General features: G+C 46.4%; 1 protein-coding gene across 6 annotated transcripts in view; it reads right to left on the bottom strand.

The window, feature by feature from the left end:
• CARHSP1 (calcium regulated heat stable protein 1) overlaps positions 1-25,371 on the bottom strand; it is a 40,591-nt gene extending 15,220 nt beyond the window's left edge. Inside the window, exons 1-4 of one of the 6 annotated variants that reach the window (XM_068147160.1) lie at positions 25,262-25,371; positions 6,605-6,712; positions 5,964-6,156; positions 2,535-2,657 (exon numbers count right to left, since the gene is read on the bottom strand). In XM_068147160.1, coding sequence (XP_068003261.1) covers positions 2,535-2,657; positions 5,964-6,136 — 296 coding nt within the window. In that variant the 5' untranslated portion in view covers positions 6,137-6,156; positions 6,605-6,712; positions 25,262-25,371. Of the gene's footprint in view, positions 1-2,534; positions 2,658-5,963; positions 6,157-6,604; positions 6,713-16,967; positions 17,069-17,372; positions 17,394-23,790; positions 23,859-25,261 lie in introns of those variants that run through there. The other 5 variants (XM_068147162.1, XM_068147159.1, XM_068147164.1 and 2 more) reach the window with 5 other exon arrangements.
• Between the last annotated feature and the right edge of the window lie 314 nt (positions 25,372-25,685).

The following is a 25,685-nucleotide window of genomic DNA, read 5'->3' as shown; positions in this document are numbered from 1 at the left end:
CCATGAGAGGGGGGCCTCTCACAGCGATCTCCATAGCCATGGCAGTGAAAAACTTGTTTGTCATAACCACGTCATAAAGGACTTTAGTACAGGAGAAGTAGGACAGCCTTAAGTAGCCAAACAGAAAAATTTCACTGGAGCTTCCAAGAAATAAAGTTGATAGGAGAGGATTAAGGGTAGGAACAGTTAGTGCTCCCAGAATCAAGTACTGCATTTGGGCCCAGAAAGATGGGTTGGGTCATAGCACAGGACCTGGGCAACAGCTGAAAGCTTAGGTGACATTTTGTACATACAAACAAAGGGCAGCCCCAATCAAAGTTCTCTAGAGTTGTGAAAGGGTTAATCTCATGTAATGGAAGAACATTTCACTGAACTAATTGGAAGAGAAAATGTAGAGGGGAAAAAAAAAAACAGCTCTCAAAATAGACAGTTCTTTAAAAAGAATTCATTAGAGGGCTGAGAATTCATGTTTCTGTCAGAGGGCTGTTCTAACTAAAGCCTTGTTGATCAGTAGCTGCATAGGTCAGACTAGCTATTCACAGCAACATCTTTAAATTATGATAGAAGAAATGTTTCCTCAAGAACTTAAACCCAACAAGAAGACATTCTGCATTTGTATTAGACAAAAGAAAAAGAAGACAGTAAGTAACACTTCCTTGGGCCAGACACATAAGTCAGATCACTCACTCAGCCCACTTGCACCCATGAGTCCTAAAATGTTATGGTTTGCCAACACCCAGCAACGTTTCAGAGAACTGGAAGCAGCCCAGGGTGCTCCTTCTCCATGGACAAATGCTACACACACAAGCAGGAAAGACAGCTAGGGCAAGATGAATACTTTTGGTAAGGCTTTTGTATAATCCTTCTTTGGAATGGTTATCCACAACTTCCACATGCAGACTAAACACTGGTGATAGAGCTGAAAAGTTACTGGAGAACAAACATTGAGCAATCTTTAATACACATCCTCAGAGGCCAGTTTGAGGCCCACTGCTGGTCAACACCTCAATCTAGACACAAAACCAAAACTGTCTATTAAACCCTGCAGACTAGCCAAGAAGTGACAGTGAAGTCCCAGAGCATGATGTGTAACTCCTGGCAGGCAGAGACCATGCACCTCAGATGTGCTGCAGTACAATCCAGTCATCCATCTAGGAACAAGGAATGCAAACACTGCTACTGGAGATGCCAGACTGCACTGGAACTGCATCCAGTATGAAGTCATCCATCTCAGGAATGCAGACACCGCTGCTGGAGATGCCAGAATGCACTGGAACTGCACCAAACCCTGATGCTGCAAAGGAGGCTGAGGTCAGAGCAGATAAGCAACTCAGCAAAAATAAATAGAGACAAGAGAGCTAACATGATTATGGGATGTAAAGAAACAAAGGGCAAGAAAGCTGGGGAGGGGTTTGGAGCACAAGCCCTATGAGGAGAGGCTGAGGGAGCTGGGGTTGCTTAGCCTGGAGAAGAGGAGACTCAAGGGAGACATTGCTCTCTACAACTACCTGAAGGGAGGTTGTAGCCAGGTAGGGGTTGGTCTCTTCTGCCAGGCAAGCAGCACCAGAACAAGAGGACACAGTCTCAAGCTGTGCCAGGGGAGGCTCAGGCTGGATGTTAGGAAGAAGTTCTTCCCAGAAAGAGAGACTGACCATTGCAATGTGCTGCCCAGGGAGGTGGTGGAGTCACCATCACTGGAAGTGTTTAGGAAGAGCCTGGATGGGGTGCTTGGTGCCATGGTTTAGTTGATTAGATGGTGTTGGGTGATAGGTTGGACTCGATGATCTCAAAGGTCTCTTCCATCCTGGTTAATTCTAATTCTAAAGCAGGAGTCTAGAGATTTTATCTCCATATACTGGAAGCATGTGTGCAGTGTATTGTTTTAAAATTGTATTTCAATTCTACAGAACACTTTGAAAAGAGACTGGAAAGACTTAGATTGGACAAAAAAAATTCTCATTGAAAGATCTATTGAGTTTATCAGAAAGGTAACTTCAGAGGGGGAGGTTCACAATGTGTTCAAGGCAAAAAAGTGGAGGTACTGATGAACTCTCAGCAGGAAAAGTTTTAGCTATAAATGGCTCAAAATTGAAACTAGAAAAATTCAAGGAAGTAATAAAGGTATGACTTTTCCTAACAGTAAAAGGTAATTAACCTTTAGCTTAACGAGGCTGCAAGCACTGTAAAGTAAAAGCAGGGAATTTTCAGCGTTATAAACCTTCACATTAAAACTGAATGCCACATGGATTATTTGCTTCAGGTAAATGCAAGTTTCTGGGTCTGGGTGAAACCATACAGCCTATTCTAAGAGATCTGACAGGATCATCGTCTAGTTTTTCACTCAAGAGATTTATAGTAAGACAGGAAAAGAAGAGAGCATAAGCTACTGCTGCCAGGAACATCTGCATAACTCCTCTTTGTTGAGGTAAGGCTGACAGATTATAAACCATTCTTGTAACTGAATCAAAATCACTTGATAATTAAGGCAAACCAAAGCTGCCTCCAGCCCCCCTCAGCCCCTCCAGGTGACTTACTCAGAGATATGTACAAAGATGTCAGGCCCTCCATCTGCAGGGGTGATGAAGCCATGGCCTTTGGAGCGACAGAAGCATTTACAGACACCTTTGTAGATGGGCCCCTCCGATGCTCTCACAGTTCTGCAAAAGAAAGCACAAAAGGGGCAGCTTCATTGCTGAGCACGGATGTGACAGCATCCAGCTCTGTCAGCCAGAGCACACTAAGCAAATGCCACAAATGGCCCAATACTCACTCCCAGTGAGTACACTCCTGTGTAGCAACTGCTGAACACTCATTTCATACGCTGCATATGTTTTGCCTGTAGCCTTTTTATGGGAGATAAAAATGATGATGTTTGCTTCATTACAATCCATCAGCGGCCACCCTGAATCCATCTGCTGTTACCACCCTGCCAAATTTTCTTTTAGATGCTGTACTAAATGCAATCATCTTCTACCTGTCACGAGTTCAGAAGTGCCAGTATGCCCCCAGGTTCTGAATGTGCTTTTCCAACTGTAACAGCAAGTGTGTGCATGTGGGATGGCAAGGATGCCATGCGTGAGGCTGTGTCACTGTGCACACACGTGTGTGTACATACACACACCCTGCTCTTCTGCATCCATGTCTATCACTATCCTGCCAGCCCAAGGTCCAGTGAAGTCATTCTTTCACCTCCATTGAGTCCAGCACGCTATGAAGCATAACTGGTATGCATAACACCAAGACTCAAGATTGATCTCCTCTACTGTCATGGGACCTGTACTTTAAAACAAGACAGATTTTCATAGATTCATAGAATTATTTCAGTTGGAAGGGACCTTAAGGGTCATCCAGTTACAACCTGCACCTTGCCAAGGGCAGGGACACCTTCCACTAGACCAGAATGCTCAAGGCCTCATCCAACTTGGACTCGAACACCTCCAGAGAGGGGCTATCCACAACCTCTCTGGGCAACCTGTTCCAGTGTCTCACCACCCTCACTGTAAAGAATTTATCTCCAGTCTCAATCTGCCCTTCTCAAGGTCCAATCCACTCCCTCTCATTATCACTACAAGCCCTTCCTGCCTTTCTTGTAGCCCTTTCAGGCACTGGAGGGCTACTATTTGAAGACAAACTTTTAGGATGACTTGCTGCTGTCAAGAAAAACAGCTTGCGTGAACCCAAGGAAATTGGCCCATCCTAAAAGCTGTGTGATTAAATCCCACCAGATATGCAGAGTTGAATTTCCAGGGATTTAAATTCACTCAAATACTTTCATTAAGCCAAGTGCTTTAGATGTCTTGCAGGGTTAACAGAAAGGAGTCACTAAGTCAGAATCTTCTCATGCCGTGACTATTCAGGAGGTTGCTCCCATGTTAGAAAAGGATTTTGGTGCTATTCAAACTCAGTAAGTGATTTTATTGCCATTTGGTCACATGCTTCATGGAAGTTTTGACACTGCTTTTCCAAATCTCCAAAGTTTACAGAATTTTAAACTAAATAATTTAAAAATGTGGCAACAGGTCTGTTCCTTAAGTCAAACTGACACTACAGAAATACAGCTGAAAGTGTTAAAGAACTTCATTTCCAGGTCTATAAAGCTGTGGATGCACCTGACCCCGTGCACGCTGGTTACACAGAAGAGCACTCACTGCCCTAAATGAGCCATTAAAGTTCAGTTGCATCATTCAAGGAGATAAAACACTGAGGGAGAATAAGGCCCCAGGCTTGCAATAAACCAAAACTAAATAATGCCACTGAATACCAAGCTACTGCCTGTGTAACACTCATCTTCTCCATACAACTGTGGGGCCAGAGCTCACCTATAGCTCCTCTTTTTGAAAAAGACACTTAGAAAATAAAGGAAGGTTTAGAGCTATTTTCAAGGCAAGCAAGATTCCTACACTAATTAATGATTAAAGAACGGGAAGCCAAATAACAATTTCTTTAGTGTTTTAAGAACCAGACTAGAATGAACAGCTGAAAAGGATTACAAAGAGTTCATTATTAACACAGCACCAAGGCAAGCTAGCTTGGAATTGCTTTTCAAGAGCAATCCCAATTACCACAACAATTATCTTCCTTTGAGCCATCTACTTCCATTACAAGGTTCAAGGCAATAGAAGGCTTTTGGAACTGACATCATCTAAATTTTTCTTCTGCTGCCACTGTTCTTTTTCACCTCATTTTGAACACAGAAGTAATAATACAAAGCATCATTGAGATGGATGCTATTTAAATCCACATGGATAACTCTTGAAGAGAAGAGCTGGGTAACACTGCTAGAAGCAAAAAGCAGCACAAAATAGGCTAGCTAGGGGTTTGAGGTCCTCTACAGTGTTTCACAGAGCTCTACCAGGCCTCCTTTACACAGAATTAATTGTCAGACTGGCAGAAATGTACTGGATTGACCACATCAGACTGGCAGAAGTGTACTGGATTGACCACAATGCCACTTTACACCCTCAGACCCCAATTCTAAGGCCACTGAGATTAACACAAAAGTCCAGACTGCCTCCTGCAGGTCAGCACCTCCCTGGGAGACCCATCAAAGGTAATAAGCATTTTTTGCCAAATCTTACAACAAACTTCTCCTGCACTGTGGACGAGTCTCCTTTGGGAGGGAGCCTGCATGCCACCATGGGGCAACAGGAAAGCTAAGGTCAATACCTCACAGAATCACCAAGGTTGGAAGAGACCTCAAAGATCATCAAGTCCAACCTGTCACCACAGACCTCATGACTAAACCATGGCACCAAGTGCCACATCCAATCCCCTCCTGAACACCTCTCAAATAACTACAAAGAGCAATAAAGCTCATTTTATGGAAAACCTCAAATAATCTTAGAGAATCATAGAGATCAGGCTTCATACCTTTAAAACCAACACATTCTTTTACAGGTCTATTTGACCAATTAAGATGGAGGTGAGAAAGTTGAAAAGGAAACAAGCCCTGTGAAAAGTGACAGGGTCATGGGCCATCCCTAAAAGGTAACATGGGAGCACAGGTGTCAGCAGTGAAAGGGTCAGAACTTCCAGTGAGGTCTGGTCCACTGTTTCAGGGGTGGTAAGAAAAGAGGTCCTGCCAGAAGAGGTGGAGCTGATGAAGAAACACTGACAGGAACTGGTCCTGAGAGTCACAACCCAGTGTCCAAAGCTTCAGACGAGGAACTGTGCTTTGAAAAATCTCAGTGTATTTCCCTTTCCCTGTGGAACTCGAGTCTTAAAGACTGGAAAAGATGTAGACCATCCTTTATACAAACAGAGCACTGAAAAACTACAGGTGATTTGGACTAGAAGTTTAGTGGCATCAGAACGTATTGGAGAAGCGATAACAGTAAAATACCAAAGCACTTGGATACAAACAACCTCTCTGCTACAAATCCCTTCACCTGGGCAGGGGTCAATCATTCTGTCCAAGGCAACTGTGCGGTGTGTCCCTGCCAGGCAGGTTTCCCAGTACTCACGCTGAAAAGGTCCTGGTGCGTCGGGTGGGCAGTGGGCTGGGGATGAGGTACCCCCTCATGGGTGACGGGGAGCGGTCTCTTGGCCTGCGGCTCTCGGGCAGGTGGAGAGAACTGGGTGAGGGTGGAGAGGTGGGGGGCTGCTGCGAGGCAGAGGAAGTGGGCTCAGAAGACATTCCTGATGCCTGGGAAAAGCCTAGAGAGAGGAAGAGATCTGACTTAGCCCAAAATATGAATTGTCAAAGTCATGAATTCTTCAGCTGATGATTTCATCAGAGTACGACTCACTTCCTGCGGACGCGCACGCAGACACAGCTGCACCAAAGGCTCCTGCTCTGTGTCACTGAGTTCATTTTCTAAAGTTTGTTTATTTCTACCTCTCACAGCTTTTGTAAGCTGTACCAGGAAGCTCCACTGAAAACGGATTACCCCACAGCTAACAGGCATTTGCTTGCTCCTGCCTCACTCACAGGCAATGGCTCCCGAAGCAGAGCTCAGCCCCAACACTCGGTATAGGTGTGCCCCACACAGCTGGCAGACAGATGGGATTTGACCACTGACAGCACAGAGGAGCCTCCTGTATCTGTATACAAAGACATTACAAGAAAGAAACACTGGAAGAAATGCTGAAATAAAGGCTGTACCTCTGCTGCTGGCAGTTAGTTTTGCTTTGCAATCACCGACACAAACTTCGTTGCTGGTGTTCAGCTATTAGCACGGCTCTGTCAGAGCTTGTAACACCTTCAGCTTGACTGCAAGAAGAAAATTAAACAAGTGCTCCTTAATGCACTTCAGAGTCAGACAGTTAATTTACTCTACCAAGGACAGGAGCTCTCATGAAGCTGGCATACAGTGGCTGACTGCAAGGAAGTGGCTCCTTCAGCCTGTAGAGATCTGGCAGACCCAACAGCCCCCTTTTGGAAGGTTTGAGTGTGCTACAATCTTCCAGGAACAAGGAAGCCAATAGTCCACATTTACATTCAGATCCTAAGCAGCCCAAGCCAGACTTGCTCTTACTCATGTTCCACACACATCACACAACAAGCAAAACTCATAGAATCCATGGGAAGGATTGATAAGGTAAGAACCAGCAGCACTTCCACACACAAGAATGCATGGCTTACAGGTGCAACCATGGCAGAGAGAAATCAATCAGCACAGCTCTGGTATTACTGCACAACTCCCCATCTGCATTGGAAAAGGAATCAGGTATGAAAAAATAACCAATAGACCACTACATTTATTTCAGAGAATCTAACAATAGCTGGGTACCTGGATGAGTCACCAAGAAGTGTGGTGATCTGGGTCAAGAAAGCATCAAGGCGGCAAGAAATGCTGCCTTTAAGACCAACAGTTCCATTGAACCGAAATCTCTCTTATCCATTACACACTCTTGACACCCACACTCCCCAGCCCATGAATTATGGAGTGGATCCTTCACACGACATTTGAGATGCAGCCTTCTTGTCAATGACAAATCCCATTATTCCTTCCTGAAACTAAGGACTAAAATTAAAAAAGCCTCTTAAGAATGAAGTCACCAGGGAACAAAGGCTTTTGTGTTTAATTGCTCAGGGTGCTGCTGAGAAGGTAAGAAGCAGCTAGTCATGTTCCCTCATATACCAGCTTGTGCTTTCCACGCTGTTCAAGACCAACGACTCAGTTGAAAACAAAACCACAGCTTTACAGGTGGCATTTCAAATATGGAGGGCATTTACTGCCCATAAGCCAACTCCCTGACCAGTGTCATAGCTGTCATGTTCAGCTGAGATTGAGATGATACTACTAAAGGGAGGGGATTTTCCAAACTTCCTCCAGAGACCTGCTGTGCTGACTGGTAATGAGGAAGTCTCAGATTTCAAAAACCTCCCCTTTGGGTGCCTTGCTTTCAAGGAATGCAGGTTTGACATAGCAGGACTATCAGAAGTCTCAGGAAAAATAAGAGCAAACAAAACCTCATTCTGGTAACTCAGTACACAGGGCCTGGCCTTTGCACAAGAGAAAAGGCAGCTTTCAAGAATCACACCCTTTCTCCCTCATCTGAATCTACAGCAGCCCATGAGGTGACAAGCAAACTACAGAGCTCTTCACCTGTCCACAGCAAGACAGCAGAGCCAGACACAAAGTACTGCCCATCCCCTTCCTCAAACAAGGGCAGGGAGACAGGAGAATTTTCCCTTCAGAATTCATCCTCCAGATGAACCACAAAAACATTTACAAATAAAGACAGCTAAATGGAGTTAGAAGTGTGCTAAGATACCTTATTGTTTCCATTTATGTTATTCTTGTGCCTGCTGCTCTGTAATGTCAAATGAAACACTGATGTAGAACATTCAGTGCCATTTCACTTCAGTGCCACTTCAATAATCTTTTTGTTCTCTGCCCATGGCCGAAGTAGATGAATGGCCTGGACTCTCCTAATTTCTATTGCACAAATCCTAAGTCGTGATCAGAGCTCAGTGAGAGCAGATACACAAATGCACACAGCTGGAGGCGACCAGGAGCAGCCACGCTCGGCTTCACACCCCCTGCAGCAAGCAAGCACAGCTCAGAAGAGGAAGGATGCACATGAGCAGGAACAGGAAGCCTGTGGCCACACTACAGCTCAGCAATAGTCTGTATTGGCCGGTGTGCTGTATCACTGCACGTGCAGTGCCCTGGCACATCCATTTGCCTCTTGGGCTTCTGCAACAACTGTAAACATTGGATGCAATGAGAAGGATTCAACACTGTATCACCTAGCTTTACCCTGTGTACTGCATACAGCAGGATGACAGCAGCTCCCGCCTCCTACAAGCCTCTGCCCAATGCCGAAGATCACCACTTCATCTGAACCTCTTTCAAGACAAGGGTGGAGTTTAGCTATTTCAGTTTGTTCTGGTGTTCATTTCCACTGGCAGCGCTCTTGAAGGACCAGAAACACTATTCCCCTTGTAAGCGCAGCTGGAGGCACTCCGAGGCTGGGCACTGTTTATGCAGGAAGCCTACAGCAAACACTTGAACCCACACCCCACACCCCCAGCCCTCTCAGCCTTCCTCTTTGCATAAGTTTTGCCTTCCAAACACAGTTACTGTCAGTCTTCAAAGCTGCTCTTCAGATGTTATCATCCTGGGTTCTGTGCTCACCCTCTGCAAATCAGGAATCACCCTAGGGATTCAGACAGCTGCCTACCAGCCCAACCTCAGCAACCAGGACCTTCCCCTCTGTGACTAGCTGAATAAACCTACTTTATTACACCTCTCATGAACCCACTGGCCCCCACCCTCTTTCTATTATTTTCCCCGTGCCCCTCCAGTCCAGCCATGACCCTCCACTTCCCCGCTGCAAGCAAGGGATCTGCTGAACCCCTGTCAGTGCTAACAGATCACCGCACTATCCAAGAGCATCCTGCATGCCCATACTTCATAGAAGCAAATCATAGGTACCAAGAGTCCAGCAGCATGAGATTCCAGCCTCAAAAATGGGGGACAATACAGACAGCATCTCTCTTCTGCTGGAGCCAGCAAAGTATTTGCCCCGGGGGATTCACAGAATGAATGCAAACAGGACACAAGGCGGTGATGTTTTCAGGCTCTTCAGGAAACTCCAACCACAAGCTACATTACCCTTCCATCTGCCCACATTTCAGCATGCATCACTTATCACTTACCTTTCACCAATGTGATTTCCCATACCTTTTTTCTTTTTTTTTTTTTTAGGTAGGTATGCACCAAACTAAAATGACATAAATCACGGAAGCAGCATGGAAATAGATGAATAGAATAAACCAGGTTGGAAGAGACCTTCAAGATCATCCCGTCCAACCTATCATCCAACACCACCTAATCAACTAAACCATGGCACCAAGCACCCTAACAAGTCTCCTCCTAAACACCTCCAATGACGGTGACTCCACCACCTCCCCAGGCAGCACATTCCAATGGGCAATCACTCTCTCTGTGAAGAATTTCTTCCTAACATCCAGTCTTAACCTCCCCTGGCACAGCTTGAGACTGTGTCCTCTGGTTCTGGTGCTGGTTGCCTGGGAGAAGAGACCAGCCCCTGCCTGTCTATAATCTCCCTTCAGGTAGTTGTAGAGAGCACTTTACATTTCAAAGCAGAAATACCATTTCTAATGTAATCTTCTCAGTGTAATTGGCCAACACGTACACAGAGACTCCAGAATGCCACCTGTAACAAATAACCTACAAAGTGCACAAATCAATAAAAGAAACTGCTGAAATTCTCTGTAAAATACTACTCAAAGAAAGCTATTGAAGTCATGAAGGCTGAGGGTGCCACCATTATTTCTCTGTATCTCCACACATTCTCCTTCTAATCCTCTGTAAGTCTATCCCAGAGCTCTAAAAAGAGCAGTTTGAGGGTAGTTAGCCATTCTGACCAGCACAACACTACCACGGAAATCCAGCCTCACTTTTAATTAAACAAAATGCCTGGAAAAAAGTCAAAAGGGATAGGGCTGGGTGACAGCCTCCAGGAAATCTCTCCATCTCTGAACGTTTTCTTTTTCACATAGCAGACATTGCAACACCTCCAGCGGGCACGGAGCTCATCCCCAGGAAACGCTGCTCTGCATGCTTCAGTGCTCCAGCACAGACAAAAAGCTCTTTCTAGCCTCCTTAGCCTGGAAATGACACTGTTTGGGGGAGCTGCTTTCAGAAGGTATCAACAGCACTGGCCTCACATGCCTGGAAAACCAGACCTTTCCATAAAGAGAGAGCAAGGTTTCTGTACCCTGAAACCAGCAGCTTCCAGCAGGGTTTTGCTGGAAGGTAGTTCTTTCCTCTCCTGGAGGAATGTGGACCTTTGCTTTCTGAGCTTTCCTTGAATTTCAAAACAACATGAAGAACTCTTTAATCGACTCACTTTTAAATGCCCTGCTTTCCAAATTCATTTTACATAGCTGCATTTCTTTCCTTCCCTAAGGAAATCCCTGGTCTTCTGCTGACAGCTACAAGCTTCTCTCAGCAAAAGGAAAATCTGGGATCAATGGCACATGGTGACAGCAGACTGATTCTGCTTCAAAGTGCCCTTTCCTAACCATATGTCCCTTGTTCTCATCTACTGAAAGAGTAAAGGTCCCAGAACCTTCTGCTCCCCACATTACCTTACTCTGATGGAGGAGAGAAACTAAAGGTGCCTGGCTGTCAAGAGTGCCCTCAGTTCTCCTAAAGCAGCTCCCTGACACCTCTCCAAGGCACTTGAGCACCCCCTCACCCTGAGCACCCAACCAAAGTACTGCTCCCACATGCAGTTTCTTCCCAAAGCACTTCCTGGTACAGGGACCCAAGTACACAAGGATCTCAGCAGCACAGAGCATCACAACACTCCGGTGTCACAGAGTTAAACGCTTGCAAAACACAATTACGAAACAGCTGCCTCGAAAAGCTTCCCCTTCCAGCTGAGTTTGCATGACTAAGTTTCCACAATTAACACTGGTATTTCAATTAACACTGAAACTCAGAGCTGCAACATGCATATGGCACGTCAAGGCAAAGGATTACAGTATAAACATTACGCTCGTAGGGATTGCAGAGGAGTGCCCACACACTGTAGTGATTTGGCAGCCAATAGAGACCAGGACATTGCCCAACCATTCCCTTGTCCAATAAAAGCCTAATTACAAGGTAAGCAAAATGAATCAAGAAAAAATCCCATTGCTTGTCTATGCATACAAATTAATTTTAAAAGCAACAGCTATTTCCAAGCAGCCTCAGCAGAGAGGACCTTGTCCCCCACAACTATGGCTGCCTTTCTGCTCCTCTAGTGAACAGTTTGGGGGTCTGAAAACAATGCTGCCTGGGCAGCACAACTCAGCCCTGCACAACAGAGACCACAGAAGGCAGTGGGAAGGGAACCAAGTCAGGAGCAGTCTATATAGCATACTAGTAACAATGAGGACTTCTTACAGTCCTCTGTTTTCCACTGTTCATGTAAGCTGCAGATGTACTGACAATGCATTCAGGTTAAGGAACAGAGTGGGGAGACAGACTGGGTATGTTTCAACTTGTTTATGATTGTACTGAAGGATATGCAGTGATACTTTGTGGCTCATTCTGTCAAAAATACTGTGGAATCAAGATCCTCTCCCCCTGGAAATGCAATATATGCCCTGACTGATAAACTTCTTGTTCCCAGCTGCCCTGACAGTTAGCCAGGGTCCTTCACTTGTAAGTAAACACAGGAGGCCATAAGCAGCTGTAGTGTGTGGGCTGACACAGGTGACAGCACTCACTAAGATCTGCCTAAAGGGAGAGTGTGGACAATAGGTGAAGGACTTTATTTCATCCTACATCTTGTCAAAAGGTATTTCAGTGGGAGTAGTACATAACAGCACCCATTGCTAAGGTAGCTTCTTCAGGACAACGCTGGGCAGCAGTCACCAAGCTGGGAGTAGCACAGAGCTGTTCTGAGACCAGCACACCACCCCACATGCTCTCACAGCACAAGTACAAAATTTCAGCCTGCCTAAAAACATCTCATAGCTAACTCTATTTAAAGAGCAGATTAAGAGATGGAAATCTTTCCCCAGCTCATGGCAAGCCTGGACAAGCAACAACAGGTCTCAGGCAAGCACCCTCCTCTGGGAGCTCTTCCCAAGCAAGGATGAAGATGATGGCAACAATTAGTGCGTGCTAGGCAGGTACAAGTGTTACCTAGTGACTTAAGGTCCCCTGAGCATCTATTGTTGGCTAATGCCATTGAGTATTTAAGTGACCACCATCCACAATGCTGTTATTTTGCTGTGGTTATCTGTAGTACAAACCCAAAAGCCCACAACACAGTGGACACAGCAGGAATAGGGGGAGTTTCCCAGTGCACCCACCATGCCCAAGCTCTCAGGGCTGCAGGCACAAGGTCATGAGAACAGTGTGAGAAGGGCATGGCAACAGCATGGGAAGAGCTCTGTCACAGCAGCTCTGGGACACTCTGCCTTATCAGCCCACAGTGCTGTGAAGAGTGGGCCCAGCACCCTGCCAAAGCTAAAGGCTGGGAGGGACTGAGCTGTGCCCGGCGCAGGAGCTGCCAGCTGCATAGCAGTGGTGTATCCTGTGCAGTGAAACCCAGCCCCGTGGGGTGAGCATGGGTTCCAGCACCTAAGTGTGCTGTGCAGCAGAGATGTGACCTTACCTGAAATGTAAGCCCACAGCAAGTCTAAAGATCATGCCTACAGCTTCATGTCCTACTTCAGGCAAACCTCCAGGTTACAGAGCACCCTCACTGATGTCAGTTTGGGAGACAGACCTGCACATCACCCCCTACACTGACTGTCTGCACCTGGACAGGACACAACAACCTCTCATCAATTAAATGTGGTGGGACCAGATGGGAACTGTCACAGTGGGGACGAGCTGTTACACCCATCCTTTTGCTGCTGGGGCAGCTAACAACCCACACCTGAGCCAGTCCAAGGCATAACAGATTGTGAATCAACACTCCTGGAATGGCAAGGTCAGATACAGAGCCACAGCAAGCCAGGGGGGATGATGTCTGGTGTCTTGCCTTGCTTTCAGTCTGTCAACTGCCTTCCACATGAACTGTATGTCTACAAACCCAGTTGTCTCTGTAGCAGAACAGTGATGCTGTGTCACAGCAGTGCCCAGCTGCTTGCAGAATCCCTGCCAGCGACACCCGCACTGCCAAACCGAGAGCAGCAGCACATACGCCAACTCCCACAGCCCTGCTGCAAGCACTCTTTCCTGCAGCCAAGCACACATCACCTCCAGTAGCAAGCATTGGTTTCCCCAGTTAGAAGTGAGTCTTCACATGTCCCAGATGGGCTGTAATAAAGAGACAAGGTAAATGTGAGGAGAGGCTACAACAGGACCTTTGTGGTGAAATGAGTGAACATCAGGATGACTTTACCCAGTCTTGATGCTGGCAGCCCAGGTTTGGCTGCCTAGGTCAGAGTTAGGTATGAGGTAAGCACACCGTGGTGCTTACCCTCAAGATCTTTCCAGCACCCTGGATGTATGGTCTAAATAAACACCAGACTAAAGGTTGCATAGTGATATTTAGTAACCTCCTATGAGTTCTTTCAGGCCCTTCCTGAGTTTGTATAATCTTTTAGCAGCCACAGCATTGTGTCAGGGAGTCCCACAAATTGTCATGTGAAAAAACACAAACCAAAACAACTTTCTTTTGTGAACAGTGGCTCTTCTTACAGAGACATTAAAAAAAGGTTAGAAAAGGTCAGTGAGACTGTAAGACAGAGCATGGCAAATAAGGCAGGAAATGGAAAGGAAAAGGCATAAATGCAGGGGACCAAACAGGAAGAAAACACTCTTAGAGGAGCACAGAGGGAAGGGTGCACACCTACTTGTAAACCAAACCTTACATTTCCCACCAGAAGTGACATAAATGGGATAGAGAGCAAGAGAAGCTCGAGCTTCTTTCTGGGTGTTCCCCTTCTCCCTTTAGATTTCTAACTACAAAGGAAAATCCTTATGACTTTTTAAAACACATCTTAGTTTTTTCTAACTCATTCCCTTGATTTATCACTTGAATGGCTGCCATTACTCTTCCTTAGACAATAAACCCTACTAGTAACAAATATTTCTAAAGAGTTAGCTGGTTTTTGGCCAGCGACCAGATATAATCTTTCCCATGTTTTATGCTCCCCAGCACAGAACCATTGTACTGATCACTCCAGGCTCCTGCTCCCTTCATCATGCCTCCATTAGCCAAGGCTGGGAAGGCTGTTCTTGGATAGCAGAGGCAACATTTAATACATCTCATCCTATTCTGACTAAACACAATGGCAGTAAACTCACATATTTCCCAGATGAAGCACAGTATATGGCTGAACAGGGAACAAGCTGTCCCTTCTAGCACTTACTCTCCAGCTCAGCAACTCAGCTCTTCCACCAGTGCTTTTACAAGCCTGAAGCTCTGCCTCTGCAATTACTGCCATGCTGGCACATCCCATGGGAATTTATCCCAGGATTTATTTCATTTGGGCAGAAAATATTTGTACCAAAACAGGAGAAATATCAAATGTGTCTTGTGTCTAAGCATCTTAGGGCTCATTTACATGGCAAATGGGCTTACAGAGTGTCATACCATTACAAAGCCTGCCTATACATATGTAAATCCCTAGGCACTTCTCACAAGTTCTCCCTTTTTCAGCCGCGATTTGGGTAAGTTCGCTCATGTGCAACTTTGAGCCTTTTAAGGCTACTGAAATCCCCTGAAATATTTATGTGGCTCGAGTGTTACTCAGAACAATTAGTTCACTGTGTTTCCTCCCTAATCAACATTTTCAATAGGGAAAAAACAGTTCACATTACAGAGATCCATAACCATGGAAATTTATGAGGCATACAAGTATTGGCAAAGGAAAAAATATTCCTCTGAGGATATTTCATCTGCCAGCACTACAGCAAGATGCAGATGGTAGGGTGCAGAGAGAGAAACCACTCACAAATAGCTTGATGCTCACTCCAGTACTGAGGCATCCAGAGACCCCAGACTCCTTTTTGCTGGACCTGCCTTCATTTTCTGATTATCCCAATGCACAGGCCATCTCCCAGACTCACTGCCTGGCACCTCTTGTGCGTATTTTTAAGCAGTGTAGTCTAACAACCCGAGTACACTTCAATTAAATCCCTCAGAAATCAATTAAGCAAAAGATTTGTGAATGAGGCATCATTAGGAGCCTGCATCAATATCAATTAATGACCAACAGAAACACAAGTTACCAACATACTTCAGGGAACAGAAGATCCTCTGTATCTGACACAAGAGTGAAGAAAATCCTCAGGTGCTGTTGAGCCACACAGAAATGCTCCTCGTTTCAATTAAACCCTCCTCCTGTCCTGTCCCACTTTTATACCTGCATCCTACTTTCCAGGCTTCAGTGGCACAACTGCTCCCTACATGCAGCTGTAGGTTCTTCTACCTCAGCAAGGTTTTTAAACCCACATTTTACCTGCATGAAAAGTGAGCAATTGCCTTCATCACTCCAACAAAGACAGCTTGATGAAACCTATGTTCAGCCTGTGCTAAGTGACAGAGCAATTAGAGGTGCAGAAATCTACATTCCACTAAAAATCAAAAGGGAACATTTTTTACACACACATACACACCTGGGGGAAAAAAGCAGGTGGGATGGCAAGCTTACGTTTTCATGCAGAAGTTTCATTTTTTTTATACATATATATATATATGCTTGTAGATCACTGGCACATTTAACACCTGCATTTTGTTTACCTTCTTCCCTCCACCACAGTTCTCAAATCAATTTACATTAGACCTCACCACGCTGTACACAAGGTTATGCTTGTGAGCCTGAGACCATCTGCAGTGCCCTCATTTCTTCACCTCTAAAGCAAAAAATTATTACTTCCTTTGCAGCAGCATGGCAATGACCAGCCAAGACAGTACTTTTGAGTGCAGAACCCTGACTGAACCTCACTGCTCAAATCCAGAGTCAATTTCACTCCAGTCTGGAGAGGAACAAGACCTGAAAACAGACTTCTTGCAAACCAGTTTGAGAAGGAGGTGATGCTCCCCAGCTTTGCTATGCCAGCAGGCAAATGTGCTGCAGCTCCTCAGCCTGTGTTTCCATCTTGGCAAGGCTTCCTTATGGCTGAGCTCATCCCAGCACTCACCCCTCCAGAGGCTGCCACAGCAGCAACTGGCATGCAGCATATCCACTGCCAGTGTCCCAAGATCAAGAAAATTCCCTGAGATAAGTCCCATTCTGCTTTTGGTGAACAGGAGACCAAGATCTTCAAGCTCTGCATTCATGAACACCACTCATGAACAAAAGTCACTTGTGCTCCATCGGGAAGCAAGAGCTTCAACAACACTACAAAGTTTATGGTCAGTTCTTGTCTCTCAGCCTGAGATTGTCTTAGTTTAAATAAAGCCTATAGGATGAGCACTGTGTAAATATGCACATTGCACCAATCTGGCTTCTCTTACATAACCAAACTACTCCCAAAGCAGAACACAAACATACAACCAAACTCCCTGCAAAACAGAACATGGTGCCCTTTTACCTTATGTCCTGTTAGACCTCTCCTCAGTTCTGTCTTGGCAGCACACCTCTCCCCACCACAAGCTGCTGCTCTAGATAGGTCTCTGTGGTCTACTGCACTGACAAACAGGTAGTCCCTAGATGTTGTAATCAAATCTGTGGTGGCATGAATAGTGATAGAACCAGAGCACACACCCACAGCTCAGCCTCCAGAACTGCTGCACAGACAGCAGCCAAGCACCCTGAACCCTTTGCAGACTACACCTTACACAAATCCTCCATCGTGTCCTCTTGGAAGACAGTCTGGAAAACATCCCTGATAATTCAGTTTTAGACTTCCAAGAACAACATTTCTTTTTAGTCTCAAAAAATGGCTTACAACACCCAGAGACCAGCAAGCCTACTGGACTCGGAGCACCATTCTTACCTGGCTGCAGAGAAAATGGACCCACAGGGAGTCTGACTGCTTTCCCCAATTACCATGTGTGCACAAACCAGTCTTTCCTGCTCAGCACATCCACTGTCTACGTTCAGAGCTAGTTAAATGGCTAAAGGAGCCGTGTCGAGCTTTACTGCCTGCAAAACCGCAGTGCCAGCAGAGGCACGTGTGCGAGGCTGGGTGCTGTGCTCACTTTACACGTCAACAAAACTATTTACCACGCTGTGATTTCGAGAGCCACTGCTCCAGTGATGTGCTGGAAGTGCACAGAACAGGACAGAGCTGTCCAGAATCGCAGATGCTGTTGCTGTTATTTGTGTCTACTGTGTTAGTGCTCAAAAGCCAACACAGACTACAGCAAGGGAACAGGCAAAACAAGCGTTTCAGGGAAGGTAAAAATCAACTGTTTGAGTTGAAAAGAAAGGGGGGGGGGGGGAGCAGATGAATCGTGAGGTATGCACATTCACAGTATCACAGTATCACTAAGGTTGGAAGAAACCTCAAAGGTCATCAAGCCCAACCTGTCACCACAGACCTCATGACTAGACCATGGCACCAAGTGCCACGTCCAATCCCCTCTTGAACACCTCCAGGAACGGTGACATTCATCAGGTATGAAAATAAAAATCAATATGGAAGCACATGTTGGAGAGAAAGTTGCACTAAGATTTGTATTCCAGCAGTCACTACCCCAGACAATTGTATCTTCCTGTGCAAACAGAGGGAATGGGACACACAAGCAAAGGCTGCACACAGCAGTGGTAGTGAGCACCTGTATGAAAGATTATTTTGATTCAATTTTCTTGTTTGGCCATGTATTAATGACATTAAGAAGTCAACATTTTCCAGGTAACTCACTAGGAGCTGATAGCAGCCTCCCATATGCACCTAGCCACACACCAGCAGCACAACAGAATGACCAGACCCATTAGCTAGCACCAGGGCACCTGCACCAAGCCTGGTGGAAGCAGCCAGGAAAATGACCAAACCTAGAAAATCATGTGTACTGAGGGTTGGGTGCCTCAGCAGCTGGCAAGTCTTGACAGTGACAGATGAAATGCCAGCTTCTGCCTGCCACACACACCCAGGACACAGGTTGAGCAGCCCAGCTGGGAACAAGCCACACACACACCCCACAAGACATGCCAAGGATGGAGATGGATCTTCATGCACCACCTCACACAGGGCTCTCTGGGAAAGCATTTTCATCTATTCAAGATTTGCAGCCCAATGCCCTGCCTTGCAAGCTGGGACCCACAGCCTCTCCTGCCAAAAGCAGGCAGGAATCACACTTGCAGACAGCAAGAAAGGACTGCTGGGTGCTCTTTCCTAGAGCTGCCCCATGCCATACAGTCCTTCCCATGATGGTTTAACACAATGCACAAAGCCTGTATAGGAGTGACATGGAGCTGGAACACACCCACAACCAAGAGATTCAAGAGCAGGGAGAAAATGAAGGCAGAGAAACGTGTAACAGGGCCTTTGTTATTTTTATCTAGAACAATGTTTTGTATGAAACCTGATGATAAACATCCAAAACCATGGGTAAGCCAGCACAGCTGCCTGCCCCATGAGCAAGCTGTAAGTCCAGAACAAGTCATGTCATGGCTTTGGGAAACCAGGTGCATGCACATCTGGTGGATGCACCCCGGTCTTGATGGCCAGGAGATCCTGAACTGCACAGCTCCACATCAGTGGAGTACCAAATAGAGTTCATCCTCAGGATCTGTGCCAGAGAAAAGGCAAGACTGCATGCAGCACAGTCAGACTAAAACGTTTAAGGACAAATTCGATTAGGATCCCACACTACAATGACACCAGTCTGCTGCACGTCCAGCAAAAGAAGCTTTTCACCCCATGGGGCTGCAGCAGAAACCAAGACAACTCTGCCTACCTTTGTTTCTTAATTTAGTTCTCTGGGAGGATTCTCAGGATAGGTGTGTCTACATAAAAAGCCTGAGGGATGTCAGAGTGAGAAAGGTCAGCATATGAAAATTTGACAGTGCAGGCAGCTGTATGATGACACTGTGACCCCAGGAGGCTGCTGGCAGTGCCTGTGCAGCAGCTCTGCCAGATTCAGTCTAGCCTGGTTCCAGATGTTCTAAACATCAGAGAGAACAATTTTCAGGAAGCTGCCAGAGTTCCTGGGGTAGGGAAAAGCAGCCTTTCTGCATGGAAACAAAGCACATGTTTATTCATAAGCTGAGACTTGTCCAAGATCACTTTTCAGACACTTTCCACAACACCATAAAGCAGCAAGTGAATACAGGCGTTCACTACTTACCCTCCTCCCTACCAGTAAAAGCAAAACCAACCATATGCAAAATACTTAGCAGTCCCCATCAAAGAATTGCTCTATGAAAAGGCTATCATCACCTTTCACAATCCTCATTGCTAGATTTTTTCCAAACATTGGAGGAAACAGAGCCACAATCTACACAGTCAAGTGAATTCTGCCTTTCCTGGCAGCTGTCAGCAGAGCTCCTGGTTTGGGCATGCCACTGCACAGACAGGCACTGCCTTGCTGAGCTGGGTGAACAAATCCAAGTCATTTATTTAAATCTCAGTAACAGGTGTAAATTTAATAAACAGGAAATTCTTTTACCTTGCTGCTTGGAAGTGTCATTTACCCTTTCAAGTAATCATCAAGAAGTTGCAGTCATGACCGCAGTTTACTTTAACCAAGTAACTGACATAACTGAAAACAAGCAGAAGCCTTTGACCAGACTTGTGAAATTGTAGCAGGGGAAAAAAAATGCCAGAAAACAATAACCACTGAGAAGGGAGAAGCTCATATAGCTATATGGTCCATATTGCTAGAGTGTCTCAGTCAACCTGACTGGCCATGCAATGTAAGCAAACCAAATATTAAACAAACACTAACATAAACCCAAAATGTCTCCAAAACTGGACAGGCAGGATGAAATGTTTCTTGCCTGGACAGACTACTCTTCATCCAGACAGTCTCTTAAATACCAAGTGGCAAAGAATTTGCAATCTTGGGCAAAGCAGCACTCTTGCAAAAGTTTTGAGATGCAGAGCTGTGCCTGAAGCAAAGCAGCAACTCCCCTTGGCAGAGCTGCCACAACATCCCTCCCACCCTATCCAAAACCAGCACTGCAATGCCAAGAGGAACATCAGATGCTGGGCTGGCTACAAACCTCCTTCCTTCCTATCCCAAAGAGCCCTTTGGAAGCAGAGGTTCACACTTGCATTCTTAGAAACATTTTTCTGTACTATTAGTCATCAAAAAGCTGCAGTTGCAGCAGGCAGCTGTCTCTCCACACCAGCTGGTAGTCTGTCCTCCACCACAGGACAAATACACCACTGCTGATGTAACATGCAACACACTACACATGGCTGAGCAAGACAATACCACTGCTACAGGATCCTACAGCTCAGTGTGGGAGCACCCATCACACTAGCCACACTCCACTGGTGTCTCATGGCTGCAGCACCACCAACACTGAGTCCACCTTGGCTTCCCCACCGTAGAGTCACAGCAGTCACCAAGACATTAGGTCACAAGCTCCCACACAGAGTAGCACCAACATGTACCTTGCTTTCCTTCATGGGATCAGCCTTAGCTCTTAATGCTCTGCCAAAGTCATATGCTGCTCATGAGGCATGGCAAAGGAGCAGCGTGGTTTAATATTCAAGAGGAACTATCAGGTCAAGGTTCTCTGCTTTCCTTCATCCCACACAAAGTGGTCTGTGATCAGATAAGGCACAGAGCCATGGGGGTAAGGAGCATGTCCATGCGACACAGCCTGCACAGCCTTCACTTGCTTTTTCCAGCCCTTCCCTGCAGCACTGTTCCCAGTGGAGAACCATCTGGGGATTTAACTGAGGTTTTCTTTTCTCTGTGCCTTCATCCCTCCACTATCTGATCACTTTTCAAAGGGAGGCTGTAGCTCAAGCCCAAGTTTACCTTCCCAGAGCCTGTTGCTAGGTGACATGTGTAATCACAGGGCAACCAAATGCAGTAATTGCCCAAAGAGCACAGCAAGAATCAAAAGGACAAATTCATATTTGCTGTCCTTGAAACACCCTACTATTTAAACATCTGTCAAGACCTTTGCCCTATCTCCAGCTCCTCCCAGGAGAAATGCAGAATTCGAGGAAAGTACTATGTCAGCCTGCAGAGCCATGAATAAAGGGTCAAAAATGTAATGTTTTTTTCCTTTAGACAACTATTCAGTTTCCACATTGCATTAATAATGCAAGAACCTCTTACTGTGAGTGTCATGACCCCCAAGACACTCGCCTGTTATTTCAAAAGGATTTCTTATAGGTTACTTCATTATTTATCTGTATTTGAATGAAAAATGGCAGCTGTGCAACAGCCTCAAATCCAGGGCAAGTAAAGAACCAGCAAACCTGTGAAATCAGTAAGATGTAGGGCCAGAGAAACCACAGAAAGGAAACCTGATTTAACTGAAGCAGGAAGGGGTTTTCCAGGCTGGTAGAAGCCGTGTCCATTAGCAGGAGGTCAGGCTCCCAGGGCATAACCCAGACCCCATTACCAGTAAGCCCCATGGCCAAGCCTGAGAAGATGGGACTTGACTCCACGGTATTTTACAGATTCCCTGAGGGAGAGCAGACAACAGAAGCAGCACTTCAATGTACTCCACATACCCCAAAATGACAGGAAGGAAAGCTAAATAAGTGTCTTCCTGCATCACACAACGTATCACTTTGGTTCTTCTCCCAGGTGCACTTCATAGCTGCCACCAAGGCAGGGATGGTGCACTGAGGTGACACCTCACATCACTGCTTCCCATCTCTGCATCTTCTCTTACTTATGCCTTTTTTTCTTAGTAACCAGCTGAAAGGGTAAAAAACAAGTCTTCCCCCAAAGTGATCTCCCACATGCCTGTTCACAAAAACCAAGAGGCAGGTGTTCATTCCCAGAAAGGGGAGGCTGGAAGAAACAGTGCTGCAACAGGGAAGAGTTCACTGCCTTGTAGGCAGCGCTCTGTCAGCTGCAGGCACCAGTCGCTTGCTGCTCCTCCTGATACCACGGGTTACATCACACCAGCGATATCCACATGTGTGGCATGAGAAAAAGAGAACAGGCATAAAGAAAAATCCTGAAACTGCTACCTAGCTGGAGGAGATCGGCTCAGAGGAAGAGAATTACAGAACCGAAAGAGCAGAGAGCAGCACAAGGCTATTGCTGCTCCACCCAGGCTGAGTTACCCCTTGCAGCCCCTAGAGACCACCCGGACAGGCAGCAATGAAGGGAAATGAGCAGAGATCGGTGTGGGAGGCAGAGGAAATGCAGACTGCTGCTCTGTTCAGGGGGCTCCCTCGAACGTGAGGAAAAGACAATATTAGACCGAGACGGAAACAAAACAACTGTCTCTGCCCTGCCCCAAGAGGAAAGAGAAAGCAGTTAGCCAGATGAACGCTTTCTATTTTTCATTTTATCTGAACTGCGCTGGGGAGTGACAGATCATGCAAGCCCAAGTCACCACTCCTTTCTCCGCAGCGTTTCAGCTTTCTCTCTTTGTTTGGTTCTCCACATCAACCTGTTGCAAAACACAGAATTTGGGGTTTGTTTTTTTCAAAACTGTTGTGCAGGGGACAAAACCACAACACCTAAACATGCTGTTTCATTGGGCTTTTGCTCCTCAAAGACTGCCCCTCCTCTGCTGTGCAAAGTGCTGCTCCCAGCCTGCTGCCTGCCAGCCCCCAAAAGAACGCAGCTCCTAGCCCCAAGTCAGGGTTGCTGTCTCCCTTGAATGGACGCGCTCCCCTCCCCGGCTCCAAGGCAGAAGTTCATCACTTTTGAACTTGCAAAGTTCCATTCCTCTCCTTAGCCTCTGTCAGAAATCCTCCAGATGAGGAGCAGGATAACCACCAACTCTTTCTACCAACATTCAGAATATTTATCAACATGGAACAGTTACAAAGTCATTAAATTTTGCTCCAGAGCTGCCTCCCGAGGTTCAAGCAGTTACTATCAGTCCCATGGGCAGCAATCCAGAAATAACTCCTGATAGAAACTTAAAGGTGGAAACACTAACACCTTTCACTCCGAAGTTACAACCAGCAGGCCCCGAAGTGCTTCTGCACCTCACAGCCCACTGGCAGTGAGAGGAAAGCAGGAGAAGGATTTCTTTACTTCTGCCAGGCTCAGCACCAAAACCAACCTTGGCCATTGCCTGTTGGTCCTATTAGCTGCCTGCACCCTGCACACTACATTTCAGCCAAAGAATCACATCATGTAGCATAACACCAACACGGTCTGGCAGTTTGCTCTTAAGGGAGCTTCACTAGCCACAGATACATTCATATTCACGGTACATTTAATTCTTCAAATGTATATAAGGACTAGATTCGCCAAAGTACAGCACTAACCACAATGCAACAGCCATAAAAGAGGAGAAGCCTGCATTACCTGGCAACTTTCAATTTACTCATATGCAAATATTTCTGTGCTTCCATACACACAAGTAAAGAAAGGATGGTGCTGATCAAAGCATGTACAGCCACGGGCCAACCACAGCGACTGAAGGTCAGGGCAGCGGGCAAGGCAGGTGTAGCCAGAAGCAGGCGGACAGGGCATGGGAGAGGCCGCCACAGTCGGTCACACCACACGTGGGTGTCACCATGCACACAGCGCTATGGGCTGAGCTCCAGCCTCAGCCCTGCCCCTGCAAAGGGCCTCTCGCAAGAAACGTGCTTTCTCTTCTTTTACACCCCCACGTAGCATGGGAAAATATACCCACCGCCAGAGAACAGTCACATCTTTCCCACACTTTCTTTGGCACACACAATTATTTTTTTTCAGTAAACACACCAAGTATTCATATATACATGCTTTAAATTTAAAAAAAAAAGCCTAAGTCCTCCCTGCAGCCTCTTTAGATTTACGGAGCTTCTAAGCTGTGCTGTGAAAGTGCAAGCTCTGCCCACGAGACTTGCTATTGTCCATTATCAATAATCAACAGAAGGAAACAAAAGAGGTTTGCCAAGCAGAACAATCAGAGGGTGAAGGTTAAGAACAGCAGTCAAAAAACCCTTCTCCACCTCACAATAAATAATGATGTGGAGAATCACATCAAAACAACCTTAAAATGTTCTCTGACATATTTTCTCCAAGAAATCAAATCCGGCACCACAGAAGGTTTTGCAAACATTTCTCAGAAGTAGCTCTGTAGTTCTAGCAAAAACAGTGTCAGAAAAGAACTTCAGATCCTCTCCTTTAAAGCCAAATTCAGAAGCACAGATCCTGACAGTAAATTCCGAGACTTCTCTACAAGGGAAGATGCACACAAAGGGTACACAAAGGGTTGTTTTCCCACTTTCAATCAACAGAGATGCTGACTGTAGGAGTGAACCCCTCATCCCACAGCAGCACTTTCTAGCAAGACTCCGTAGTAAGTTTTAAGTATCCCTGTAAGCAACGAGGGCTCTTAGACCTTCTTCCTACTGGAAAAACAGCTTTTATTTAGCATGCTTTGACTTTCTCGTGATTTATAAAGTTAAAATAAGCAATTCTGAGTGTAGCAATGAGACATCCCCGGCTGCCAAGCGGAAAAAAAAAATCACACACGAAAAAAAAAAACAAACCCCACACAACAAACCAACAAAGAAAGAAACAAAAGGGGGGAAAAAAAAAAAATCAATCAATCTAACCCTAACATCTTAAGTGCAAGGAGTCCACTGACTCAGCTGGCGGCGGGGAGAGCAGCGCACGATGTCCGTCTCGCAGCACCCCCGGCCCGGCTGCCCTCCGGCGCGGTGCTGAAGCCCCAGAAGCGCTGCCGGCAGCAGCCAAACCACCTTCCCCACCTCCCCACGCTTCCGCGCTCTCCTCGAGAAAAACTTCAGCTAGCAGTCAAAGCGGCATCCCCGGCCCGGCTCACCTCGGACAGGGGACAGAGCACCGGGCGGCGGTCACAGCGGACCAGGATGTCGGGAAGCGCTGGTACTGCCGCGGCGAACCCCGCGCTATAAGGCGCGGGGGGGGACGGACCCGCAGCCCCCACCGCCCCGCTCCGCCCCGGCAGCCACCGCACCGCCCTCCCGCGCCGCCCCGGAAGCCACCCCACCGCCTTCCCGGGCCGCCCCGGGGATACCTGGCCCGGGACGCAAAAGGGCAGGTTGGCCTATTCAGTTGCGTTCGGAAGCTTCGCTTTCTTAATACAATTAACCTCCCTTTGCGGTGCCCACGGCGGAGGGCACACACAGTGCACCCCACCACACGTGGGCTTTCCGCCTGGTGACAGCCACGAAGCCCACCACACTCAGCCCCAAGCCCGTTTGTCAGAACGTAAACCGACGATAGTA

This window comes from Melanerpes formicivorus, unplaced genomic scaffold, assembly GCF_026170545.1.
Source record: "Melanerpes formicivorus ecotype bairdi unplaced genomic scaffold, bMelFor1.0.p_v2 SCAF_14, whole genome shotgun sequence".
Classification (NCBI taxonomy): Eukaryota; Metazoa; Chordata; class Aves; order Piciformes; family Picidae; genus Melanerpes; species Melanerpes formicivorus.
This window is presented reverse-complemented; position numbering and strand designations above follow the sequence as displayed.